The sequence below is a fragment of the Ipomoea nil genome, unplaced genomic scaffold (assembly GCF_001879475.1).
Source record: "Ipomoea nil cultivar Tokyo-kokei standard unplaced genomic scaffold, Asagao_1.1 scaffold0519, whole genome shotgun sequence".
NCBI lineage: Eukaryota > Viridiplantae > Streptophyta > Magnoliopsida > Solanales > Convolvulaceae > Ipomoea > Ipomoea nil.
This window is the reverse complement of record NW_017616947.1, coordinates 154,585-167,649: the sequence shown is the minus strand read 5'-3', so window position 1 is coordinate 167,649 and position 13,065 is coordinate 154,585. Positions and strand designations below refer to the sequence as shown.

Genomic DNA, 13,065 nt, shown 5'->3' with positions numbered 1-13,065 from the left:
AACTCGCTAGAAAAACCTAGTCAAGAAAAAAGTACATGATATTTGGATAATCATGTGTTGCATTAGTTGCCTCATTAAAAATCATACACTAAGAAAAATTCAATGGAAAAACGAACTTAGTTAAGGGAAAAAAAGTACAACTATAAACCTTCTAGGTTCAATCTTCAGGATTGCAAGAGTTGTCGGTCTTCTGGACCGATAATTCATGTGCACCGAGATGTCATTTCTCCCCCTGAAGACAACAACTTTCCTAACCTACGCATACCAATTTTATGAACATATTTCTCAAAGGTAGATGTAGATAAGGACTTTGTGAATAAATCTGCTAGATTTTCACATGATTAAATCTTTTGGACTTGTATTCCACCACTCTTCTGGAACTCATGTGGGCAATAGAATTTTGGTGCAATATATTTGGTCTGTATAGATCATGTATAGAAATCGTATGTGCATTGTATAAAAGATGATGATGAATTGATCCGAATAGAGTCAAAATAGCCAAAATAGCATAAGTAAAGCCTTTAATTGAGTTTGTAGAGAGTGTTTAGAGAGAACCACACACTTTTGAGAGAGAGGCGAGAAGAGAGTGCCCCCCTCTAAAGAAGGGCTAGGACGACCCTTTATATACTATACGCACAAGCATTGACGGGTTTGACTTTGACATTGACTCGAACCGTTTGACTCCGATCTGATTATAAAACGATAACACGAATGTATATGGAGATTCAAAATCGGAGAATATTCCCTATCAAGTAGTCCCTCAATCCATGTGTAGCACTCCCTTTTTTAAAACTCTAGAGTCCAAAATAAAGCATTCTAAATAGGATTAAACAAGGGAAGAATTAAATAAACTAGGATATAAAATCCAAATCAATAACTGAAGGGAATGTCACCGTCATAGTTACCCACTCTCGAGTAACTGCACAGGCTAAAAACTACTACCAACTGGAGTTACTGCTCAACATAATAACAAAAAGGGAAACAATCCCTAGTGTCTACGCTGTAACACCCTGTGTTACGGCATTCAAACCCGGGATTAATTGATTGAATTAATGCCGTTAATAATAATTAAAAAGGATTTAATTTGGATAGAGCCTCTAAATTAATGTGGTCCACCATGGATCGTGGATACTCGTCTAAACTAGGATCTAAAGCTTGTCAGGAATAAAGAAAGTGGGCCTTTACCGTTCAGATTCGAATTAGGATTTCGTTAATTCTATAAATAGGGTATTAGGAAGCATTTAGAATCCTCCTTCCCTCTCATATTTAAGGTCTTTAATATAGTAAATGCCTACTTTCTTTATTCCTAACATATTTAAGGTCTTTAATATAGACAAGGGTCCACGATCCATTATGGACCACATTAATTAATTAAGGGGATTCTAACTAAATTAAATTCTTTTTAACTATTCTTTAGCACGATTAATTACATAATTAATCAGGGCTTGAAGGTCGTAACACCGAGTGTTACACACAGATCACCTTGATTTGCTTGTTAAAGGCATGGATCAAGTTATAAGTGCTGCGATGCCATGTCAGAGCTATATGCGCTAACCCCTTGGTAGTAGTGCTAGAGGCACAGATCATGCGAATGGTACTGAGGAGCTATCTAATTTGTTGGTGGTTTTGTTGGTGGTATGTCGGTGGGGAGCCATGAAGTGCTCTGGAGGGATAAGGGAGACAATATAAGGGTGGCATGGAGGTATAGGTTGGAATTGATATAAGGATGGAGAGGAGTAAAGGTTGGAACTTGGTATATGGTTAGAACATGGACAAGTTGTTGTTGTTGATTGTTATGTTGTTCTATTGTTGTTATTGCTTATTACTATTGAGCCTTGCTATCGTCTTGTCTTGTGTTCTTAGGATGCATGCTAGTCTTTACACCACATTATTTTCAGGTACTGACAAGTAGCTTCAGCGCGCGCTAGTTGGATCTGTGGACTTAGATAGTTTTAGCTTTGATTAGATGGCCTGCGTGCCTTGGTTTGTATTTCGATATTATTTGTGGTTTATGCCTTGTTTAGTTAGTTTAGTCTGTGCATCTAAGTTCTCTAGCTTAGATGTGGCATAGCACCCCAACTCTTATGCTGAGTTTATGCTCTACTTAGGAATTAATGTCAGATTCGCCTTTATTTCGATGGTTCCATCCTTGAGGCATATAGAAGCAACACAATTACGGAAGGAAACCTAGAAGTCCACACCCTTACCCTGTGCTTTAACTTAAAATAACCCAAAGCTGAAAGAAGAACAAAGCACAAGAAGCATAACAGAAAACGATAAGAGAACTCACAATCTCACCGCGCGTCCTAAGGTTACTAAGACTTAGGTACTTAAACACTTAGGATTCGAGCTTAACTTCTTAATGTGACACCCCAAAAATCCACATTCAATCCATGGATTAATTGAGTAATTAATCCTATTTCAATTGAGGAATTAATTCCTAAAATCCTAATTTTTAATACTTGAGGACTAGTATTTGACTAGTCAACTTCAAAGTCATGTTGTACCTTGAGCTTTGAAGGGTGTTCCCTTGTTCCTTACACTTTCTAAATGTTAGTAAGGGAATTCTTGACCTTTCACCAAGTATTAGTATTGTAACCTAACCTAGAAGACATCTCCATTTCACCCCTTACACTTTTTAAAACATTAGCTCTACCTTTTCTCTAGAAAGGTGAGTGGCTTTTCCTCCAAGCTAAGTTTAGACCTTGCCAAGACTTCAAGATTTGCTTCCAAGATTCAACCTTTCACCTATTTGGGGATCTAGGAGGGTAAGATCTAAGTCCATCTTGTGTTTTTGGTTCCATCTTAGATGTCTTTTTCTTAAAAGTAGGATCTTTATGATCTTTTGGTTGTTCTTGAAGTGGGTTTGGAAAGTAAGCCTTGTGGGGAGCTTGTTGAAGTGTAAAGTGAAGTCTTTTAGTCTATAAGAGGTAACCCATGTGTAATTTTGCATATTCTCTTTTTAAGATAGATTAACAGAATTAATCAACTGTCAGAGAATACTGATTGATTCAGTTACGAAGTCAGTCAGTAATAATAAATAATGAAGAAGATGTAAGAGAGAGATAACAGCACAAAGCCAACAACACAGAATATTTACCCAGTTCGATACAATGTGTATCTACATCTGGGGGACGATCACATAGGCGTCCAATCCACTAAATCATAATCCAATGTACAAAGGTAGATATACAATAATCTTACCCAAGTGCCCCACACAAGGTACATACCCAGTCTACACAGGTTTAGTGGATTGTTGAAGATGGAGAGCCATGCATACAGAAGTCCAATGAAATCCCTTCACTTGGAGAGCGCACTCTGATACAGTCCACTTCAACGATGCTCTTTAATGTTGTTCCCACAATAGTGTGATCACAGTGTCCTTTCGTTTAAGCAGCAGTGATTCTTCTCAAGTTCATCATCTTAATCACCATGAACATATTGTATTGAGAAGATACATGACAATCAAAGATCTAAATTCATATAGCAGATGGAGAGTGTTTCTTCATATATTCGGCGTAACCCTAAATCTCTTCCAGTACGGGTACTTATAGATTCTTCAATAAACTCTCTCCATAAAAGACTTTGATTGTAGAAGGTAGGACTATAAAAGAGGAATGTAATCTCAGAAGATTAGGTCCATACCTTTCTTGAAAATATACGCTGATCTTCATTCCAAACTTGTCTGATAATACCGCGTAAGACTTTTAGAAATCAGCTTCCTAAATCAGATCTTCAGTGTCAGTCCTTCTATTGTTGCTTCTGATTGATCAGTCGTCTGTAGAGCTGGACGGACAAACTCTAAACCTATCTTAGTATGCCATAATAATATTGCCAATTATAGTATGGGGTTTTTGAACATTTAAAAACACTAACAAACTCCCCCTTTGGCTATTATTTGACAAAACAACTCGACTATATAGATAGACAAAACATAAAGATCTAAGATAGGTTATTATAAAGAAGCAACCCATGAGTCTGATCTGATTACATAGAACAAAAACAAAAACATAAGATCCAAAACAGTTTATGATCAAAAGCAAGAAATGGTGTCATAAAAAACAACGCCCAGCCAAGGCCAGAAGGTACTCAAACACAAAAACTCCCCCTGAGTTCATACTACTCCCCCTTTTTGCCAATGATAGCCAAAGGTCAAGCATTGGAGGGAGTGTCACTGTCAGACTTTGCAGGATCAGCAGCAGCAGCAGATTCTGATAGGCTTAAACGAAGTAGAACGGTTGCCAGCTCAGTACGGGCCCCTATCAGTTGCTTTGCAATAATGCTATGTACTGTCTCAATATCAGCGACCCTTTCTGTAACACCCCGTGTTACGGCCTTCAATCTCGGATTAATTATTTAATTAATCCCGTTAATAATAATTAAATATGATTTAATTCGGTTAGGTTTCCCTTTAATTAATTAATAAGGCCCACCATGAACCGTGGGCCCTTGCCTAAATTAGAGCATTAAGCCTATTAGGAATAAAGAAAGTAAACCTTTTACTATTCAGATTCTGATTAGGAATCCTAGACCTAGTTATCTATTAGGAATAAAGGAAGTAGGTGTTTTACTATTCAGATTATGATTAGGATTCTCTTTAATTAATTAATATGGTCCACTATGGACCATGGAACCCAATCCTTAGTCCCAAAAGGAATAGAATTAGCAAGCCTATAATATTAGTTCCTAATTAGGACTCCTAAATATATAAATAGGGGACTTAAGAGGCACCTAGAACCCCCCACCACAATAAACGACTCACCATCCCAAAAGAGCTCCAAGAATTCCCTTAGAAGAAATCAAGAAAGCAAGAAAGCTTAAAGAAAGACCCTTTATAGCCAAGGAATTAATTAAGGCTAAGAGGTAACCCATGTCTCAACAAAACCTATTTTCATAGTTATAATTCCCCCTTAGGGTTTCCCCATATTATTGTGTATTGGCAAGTTATGATGATCATTATTGGTAATTGATGTGATGATCCCATGGGGGATCTTGATAATCTTGATATCGGGAGATTCTTGATAATTATGGTGTTCTTGGTAATTATATGGAGTTCTTGATGATTATGCGTTGCTCTTGATAATTATGTGATGCTCTTGATGTTTATGTGTTATTCTTACCGAATCTTGCAATTAGAAGACGAACCGTATTCTTGTTGATATAAAAGTGATTAGAACCCTAGGTTGTATCGTATGATCTTATTCTTGGATTATCGGGTGGGGAAATCGCATGTTTGGGTGTTGATTATATTTAGAAAAGCATGATAGGTTATGTGTCGTTCGTTTCTCGTAATTGATCCGTTAATTGTCTACGTGTTGTCGTTAATTGCGTTGTAAAGTGTCTAAGCATGGTTTCGGGTTCCACAACGGTTCCCGGGGCGCAATTGATGAAAAAGAGTCAGTGGGGGTAGGGGACCCGCCACCTACCCGGTGCCGAGAATCACCGCCTGGCAGCGGGTGGCCGGCGGGCGGGCAGCTGCCCGCCGGCGACCCGCTGCCCGCCGGCGACCCGCTGCCCGGAACAGTAAAACCGGCGGGCAGCCGGCGGGTGGCCCCCACCCACCGGCTACCCGCTGGAAATTCATCCCACCCGGGATCCCGGCTTCCCCGTTTGATGTTCCCCGTTCCCCGTGGTGTCCTAACGGACTCCGTTTATCGTGCCTATGTCTAGTTTGATGTTTCGGGTACCGTTCGTAGGTTTATGAGTCTGTTATATTGCATGCTAGTTGAATTGGTATCCCGTTGACCTAGGTGGAAGAAGTATGAACCCCTTAGGACTATTCTTAATAAGTGATGGATCACGCATAGGTTTTGTTATACGTTTTTTCCCCCTTCCTAATGTGTAATGTGGGTTGCATGTGCTTGCTATGTGTTATGTGTGTGTTACCCCAATTCGGTTGCGATCGAATTGGTTACCCTGAGCTGCGGTTCAGAAGCTGGCTGCGGTCAGATTGATACTCTTGGGCTGCGGTCCACCGTTTGGTTGCGATCAAACGTTTCTATACGAGCTGCGGTTCGTCCTTTTTCCTGGCTGCGGTCAGATGACATTCTCTTGGGCTGCGGTCCACTGTTTGGTTGCGATCAAACACTATGATGAGCTGCGGTTCATCGGTCGGTTGCGATCGACCCCTCCGTGTTGCGATACGGGGCAGGGTGCTGCGGGGCCGTGTCAGAGCTATATGCGCTGACCCTCATGTATGGGCATGCGATTGGTCCTGTGGCGCCAACAAAGTGTGTTATGTGTTGTGACATGGACGAGTTGTGATTACGAGTGTCTTGGGGGATGTGACTATGGGGTTTATGTTGGGGATTGTTCATGTTGGGTTATGATCATTGTTTATGCTTTGCCTTATCTGCCTTATCTGTTGTGAACTGCATATTATAACTGTGCTTGTGTCTGGCCTCATCTGTCGAGTCATTCCCGGTTTTTAAAGCTAGAGTTCGTAGGATATATCTTCATGCTCAAAATGGTTTTCGTATATCTATATATATCTCTATATGTATTGTATTTCAACGCGTTGGAGTGGGTTACCAGCATCTCTCGCTGAACAGATATATTTGGCTTTCTGGAACAGAAGATTAAGTCACTGGAGTGCGCTAGAACTTAGAAGTAGATAGTTTCCCTTTTGGCCTGCGTGCCACGTTTACGTATTTACGCTTTGAGGATATTAGTTAGTTAGCCTGTGCACTTGGGTTCTCTAGCCCAGGTGTGGCATAGCACCCCGAACACTTGTATTTATAGCTTGGGATTTAATATGATTCTACCTTTATTATAAGTTTTAAATGTCTTGAAAATCTGGGGTGTTACACTTTCCTTCAACTGTATGGAAAGCTGAATATCCTTGGCACGAGGATAGTCATCAGACACAGCATCAGGTTCAGAATTGGATGGGGCAGACACAGGAACAACATCCCGAATGTGATCACCAGTCAGCAGGCATTTATCAACAGTATAGAGCAGTGTTGGGCTGATCACCTCACTGGGCATAGGTTCAAGACCCTGAGTGGTAAAAATGCCAAAAATCAGATTTGGGAAGGGTAGTCTTACCTTCTGTTCCCGTGGATGAATTAAGGTAAGAATGTGATAGTAAATCCATTTTCCCAGATCAATTGGCATCTTCTTTCCAATGCGAAATAAGAAGCCTGCCAGTAACTTGCCAACTGTGTGGAAATGGGCTGATGGGAGCCAATTGTGAAGGGCCAGCCGATGTAGAATCACATATCTGGATGTGAGATGCGAGCTCTGCAGATAGTCCTTATCTCTTGTAGGCCAAGATTTTGTCTGTCCACCAGTAAGAGTTCTGGCCACCAAGTTCCAGTCAGTGACAGGGTCTTCTTGCACATCAGTCAAACCATAGTATTCATTGATCATGTCCGGCCCAAAAACGTACCACCTTCCTCTAATGAAAATCTGCATCGGTCGTGGCCTAAATAGGACGTCAATCTCGTCATTGAGATTACAATAGAATTCATACGTGAGAAGCTTAGAGTATGGGCAGATGTTCGTGACAGTCTTCAACAAACCGACAAAGGTAAAATGTCACATACAGAATTCATCTGGTTCTAATCCACAGATCGTTGAACAATAAGATCCCTTCTAACCATGGTAGACCATTTGGTCTGAGCAGCAGGAGAAACAAACTGAGGCCTGTAAACAGATGGATCAGTTTCTTCGACAGGTTGAACCTCAGGAGTAATGCTCCGTCCTCTTGATCGTGTGGATGGCTTCCCTTTTTTGACAAATGGTGCAGGCATAGAAGTAACTTGAACAGCAAGCCCCTTTTGCTTAACAGACGATCGCAGAGTCTTGAACACTTGTTGAATAGGCGGATTTTCTTCCGGCTTAACACCCTCACTCGACTTCCTTTTCTTCTCAGGCTGATCCACATTAGCACTGTCATCACCAGTCTCAACAACAACCTTTACTGGAACGTTCTTCCTTTTAGACCTTCTTGTTTCTTTGGATGGGGATTGAACAGGAGTCACAGAATGACTGGAATCAGAAACATTGGCAGATGAGCTCCCAATAATATTCGAAATTTCTCGAATTTTGAAGGTCGTGGAGTCAGGATGAGCAGTGGCCTCAACAGTTGGAATAACAGATGGAAGTGTTTGAGATCCATACACTTCAGCCAGTATTTTATCATCTTCGCTGGAAGATTCGGAAGGGTGAATCACTTGATACGGTTGAGGGATTGAAGCAGATGGTAGATCAGCAAAATGTCGCACATGTTCCAAACTTTCGCCCAATGATGTGGCAGTGTAGACTAGGATACCACTGGTTTTCTCAGACTTGTGGGGGCTTGATAGATCAACAGGTTCAACATTAACAGGTAAGATAGGAGTGTCAACGACAGAACAAACTTCTTTAGGGTCATCAGCAATTTCAGCCGGAGGCAGAGCAATATTATCAGAAGCATAAACAACTAAACTCAGTTTATTTGGCTCATCAGAGGACTCTTCTTTATCATCAGACACAGGCAAGACATCAGTTTTCACACCAACAGACTCACTCACAGGCAGAGATGTAGAATCAACATTCACAGGGGCATTCTCGGAATCCAAAGCAGTTAAATTTTCAGAAATAACAGGCACACAAGATGGGGTAGCAGAAACATCAGGTTTATCTGGTGAAATTTCAATAGGAGTTTCAGAATTGTTTGACCTGTTTCGGAGGATCTCCTGTCTGTGTTTTACCTCTTTCTAACCAGCTTCGAGATACAGAGGGTGCGCCTCCGCTTGCCGTCGAGAGACCTCAACCAATTCTAGGGCACGATGTGCAAAGTATTGAAGGAATGCCCCGGCCCGATTTCCATCCAAGGGTTCTGGAATATATACTGGAGAAACTTCATCCCTGGTTTCAGAAACCATCATAAGCAGTTCAGTCGCATCATCTTCAGACCATTTTGCATAAAACTCTGGGTAATAGGTCATCACAGTTACTAAAATCTCGTCGCGAAGCAGAGGATCAAGTTTGAGCTTCTTCTTCATAGCAAACTGCAATAACGTCTGAATGTGCTTAAGGGCCACCTCTGGAGAATGTGTCTTGCTTCCAAGCTTGATGATGATATTTCTTACCGGGTCCGCCATTGGAGAAATTTTTGTGAGAGGAGAGAAATACAATACTGAGAGCAGGTATGCTGAGAGAGAAAGGGTTTGAGTGCTGAGATGCGTGAAGGCCTGTTCTCTTCTTGGCCCGGTATCAAATAGACTAAAGGGTGAAGAACCCTAATCAATGCGGCTTGTCAAATATCATGCAGATGCGATTGATTGACACAATGGTATAGCTTCTTTTTAGGAAGGAAACGGAACCCAAGGACATTTGAATTTTGAAAAAGATTAAAATCTTTTTGAGATATCATTAAGGCCAAAATAACACCACTTAACAAAAATAGAGAGGAGTCTTCAAAAAGTCAAATCGTAATACTGACCCGTGTACACCACTCCTTTCTGATTGACCAACTGCTTTATTTAATCAATTCTGCAAATTCCCAGAGCAAACCTGAGAATTTCAAAACGATTAGCGTCCAACGGCTTAGTTAGAATATCCGCCAGTTGTTTGTCAGTTTGAATGTATTCCAATTCAATTTCCTTGGATTCAACCAAGACTCTGATGTAATGATGCCTGATGTCAATATGCTTTGTTCTGGAATGTTGAACTAGATTCTTGGAGATATTAATAGCATTGACATTGTCACAATAGAGTGTCATTATCCCTTGAGTGAGACCATAATCTAGGAACATCTGTTTCATCCAAACCAACTGAGTACAACATCCTCCTGCAGCTATGTATTCTGGCTCTGCAGTGCTTAGTGAAATTGAATTTTGTTTCTTGCTCCGCCATGATACTAAGTTTTTACCAACAAAGAAACATCCTCCGGAAGTACTCTTTCGGTCATCAATATGTCCTGCCCAATCAGCATCACAGTAGGCAACCAGACTTAGTACACTATCCTTGGAGTACCAGAGACCATACTGCATCGTTCCTTTAACATATTTCAAAATGCATTTTGCAGCTATCAAGTGTGATTCCTTTGGGTCAGATTGATACCTTGCACAGATTCCAACACTGAACATTATGTCTGGTCGACTGGCTGTTAGATACAACAAACTCCCTATCAAGTTGCGATAAACTGTGTTATCCACTGATACACCAGTTTCATCTTTCGATACTTTTGTGGAGGTGGAGATTGGTGTCCTAGATGATTTACATGATTCCAAATCAAACTTTTTAACTAGATTCTTAGCATACTTCTCTTGTGAAATAAAGTATCCCTCAGGACTTTGCTTGACCTGTAGACCTAGGAAGTATGTCAGTTGACCAACCATGGATATTTCAAACTCTTCCTTCATCACCTTTACTAACTCGTCAGTGTATTTCTGTAAGGTTGATCCAAACACGATGTCATCAACATAGATTTGGGCTATGGTTACATGACTACCAGTAGTTTTTACAAACAGGGTTTTGTCAACACTTCCCCGTTTATACCCATGTTGAAGCAGATACTGTGTCAGTCGTTCATACCATGCCCGTGGGGCTTGCTTTGAGACCATAGAGAGCTTTTCGAAGCTTATAGACATATGAAGGATGATCTGGATCTTCGAAACCTTTAGGTTGGGCCACATAGATATCTTCATGGAGATAGCCATTCAGGAATGCTGTTTTGACATCCATCTGAAACAATGTGAATCCCAAAATGCATGCGACAGCCAACAAAATCCTGATTGACTTGAGTCTAGCTACAGGAGCAAAAGTCTCATCATAGTCAATTCCTTCAATCTGAGTATACCCTTGAGCCACTAACCGAGCTTTGTTCCTTGCTATATTCCCTGCTTCATCAGTTTTATTTTTAAAGATCCACTTGGTTCCAATTACGTTAACACCATCGGGTCTTGAAACTAGATCCCACACATGATTCATCTCAAACTGATGTAGCTCCTCCTGCATTGCCTTGATCCATTGATCATCCTGTAAGGCTTCTTTAACATTTCTGGGTTCTATCTTTGAGGTATAACATGCAGACCCAGATACATCTGTCAAATTATTTCTTATTCTGCTCCTGGTCTTCATCCCATCTGATGGATCTCCAATAATGTTATCTGATGGATGGTTTTTCTGAGTTCTGGTGGGTTTGTCTTTACCTGTATCATTTATGAGGTTTGTCTTTTGATCCGAACTTTCTTGATCTTCATCTGACGATTCTTGTGGTTTGGGCTGACTGTTGCTATTAGTGGCAATTGTATCACTGAGATGAAGTTCTGTCACTGAATCTGTCACTGTTGTGTCTACTGACTCTTCTGGACTGTCATCTATAACCACATTTATTGACTCCATCACAGATTGAGTCCTCTTGTTGTAGACTCTGTAGGCACGACTGTTTGGAGATTATCCAAGGAAGATGCTCATCACTCTTTGGTTCGAACTTCCCTCTTTGTTCTCTATCAGCTAGCACATAAAACTTTGTCCCAAACACATGAAAGTACTGCAGATTTGGCTTCTTGCCCTTCCAGATCTCATATGGAGTTTTGGTTGTTCCTGGTCTAAGATAGACCCTATTTATGGTGTGACAGGCTGTGTGTACTGCTTCGGCCCAGAAGCGCTGCGGCAGATGCGAGGCATGTAGCATAACTCTAGCCATTTCTTGTAAAGTTCGATTCTTTCTTTCCATTACTCCATTCTGTTGAGCAGTTCTAGGGGCTGAGAACTCATGTGATATACCGTGCTCAGAGCAGAAGTCTGAATATAGTGAGTTCTCAAATTCCTTTCCATGATCGCTCCTCAATCTCTAAACTTTTATTATAGACTCATTCTTTTCCTTCTGAACTCTTATACACAGAGTTTTAAAAGCCTTGAAAGCTTCTGTCTTTTCTCTCAGAAAGTATACCGAGTTGTATCGAGAGAAATCATCTACACACACAAATATGTATTTCTTTCCCCCAATGCTTTCAATTTGTGTTGACCCCATGAGGTCTATGTGGACAAGATCTAGGCACTTCTCAGTGGTGATGCCTCTTACTGCTTTGTGTAGAGTTCTGATTTGTTTCCCAATAGCACATGCACCACAGATTTTTTCCGGATCTATTCTGATTTTAGGTACACCCTTCACTGCTTCCAGTTTTATCAACTTATCCATATCTCTGAAGTTTACGTGACCCAGTCGTCTATGCCAGAGTTTTGATTCATCAGATTTGGATAAGTGACAAGTAGTTCCATTTGCCAAGACGTAACAATTGTCTGAGGACCGAGTTCCTTCCATGACTAGTTGATTTGCTTTGTCACTAACTCTGCAGCAGTTACGATCGGAGCACACATTCCAATTTTGATCACACAACTGACTGATGCTAATAAGATTCGCTTTCAACCCACTGACAAGCAGGACTTCTTCTAATTGAGGTAAACCTGGTACATTTAGGACACCTTTCCCAACTATTTTCCCTTTTTGTCCATCTCCATATGTTACAGCTCCACTGCTAGGTTGAACAGCCATTAGACACTTAACATTTCCTGTCATATGTCTGGAACACCCACTGTCAAAATACCATCTAGCGTCAGTTGTAGATGCGGTCAGAACAATGGTGGGGTAGCAGATAACTTCTGACTTCCTGACCCAAACCTGTCGAGTGAATGGTGTAATGGTCTTATTCTGATATTTTTCCTTCCTTTGATCTCGGTAGAAAAAATAGCACTCAGGCCGAGTATGACCTTTCGTTTTACAGTAATGACAAACAGGGGTGTAATATTTAACTTTGACAATCTTATTTTTGAACCTTGAATAATGATATTGATGAGTTAATCTGCCCAGGCCAGTATTAGTAGTCTGATCGTACCTCTTTCCCTTGTTCTGCACTGACTGAGATGACTATCCTTGTTCATAGTTGTGATCATAGACATACCCTCTTTGATGAACTTAGGTGCGTTATTCGAAGATTCACATCGTTCAAATCCCAGACCCTTTTTGTCATTAGGGTTTCTGCCAGAGTCTAGAATCTTATCTAGGGTAGATGTGGTGTCCATCATTTGGATATTTTTCTTCAGACTCTCCAATTCCTTGATCAGTTTTCCTTC

The 13,065-nt window shown here is 40.8% G+C and overlaps 1 protein-coding gene across 1 annotated transcript; it reads right to left on the bottom strand.

The window, feature by feature from the left end:
- Positions 1-4,152: 4,152 nt before the first annotated feature.
- LOC109174020 lies at positions 4,153-9,089 on the bottom strand. Its single transcript, XM_019323313.1, has 5 exons — positions 8,838-9,089; positions 7,602-8,681; positions 7,048-7,512; positions 6,808-6,999; positions 4,153-4,269 (listed from the first exon to the last, which is right to left on the bottom strand). Exons 1-5 carry the CDS (start codon positions 9,087-9,089, stop codon positions 4,153-4,155), a joined length of 2,106 nt encoding a protein of 701 aa, XP_019178858.1.
- Positions 9,090-13,065: the final 3,976 nt, after the last annotated feature.

What these genes read in the sequence shown, in the direction of transcription:
- LOC109174020 (XM_019323313.1), bottom strand. Translation starts at nt 9,089, where the DNA reads ATGGCGGACCCGGTAAGAAATATCATCATCAAGCTTGGAAGCAAGACA. An exon ending in CCAGGGATGAAGTTTCTCCA is followed by an intron (nt 8,682 to 8,837) that starts GTATATATTCCA and finishes AAACACAGACAG; the next exon opens with GAGATCCTCCGAAACAGGTC. An exon ending in AGACCAAATGGTCTACCATG is followed by an intron (nt 7,513 to 7,601) that starts GTTAGAAGGGAT and finishes GGTTTGTTGAAG; the next exon opens with ACTGTCACGAACATCTGCCC.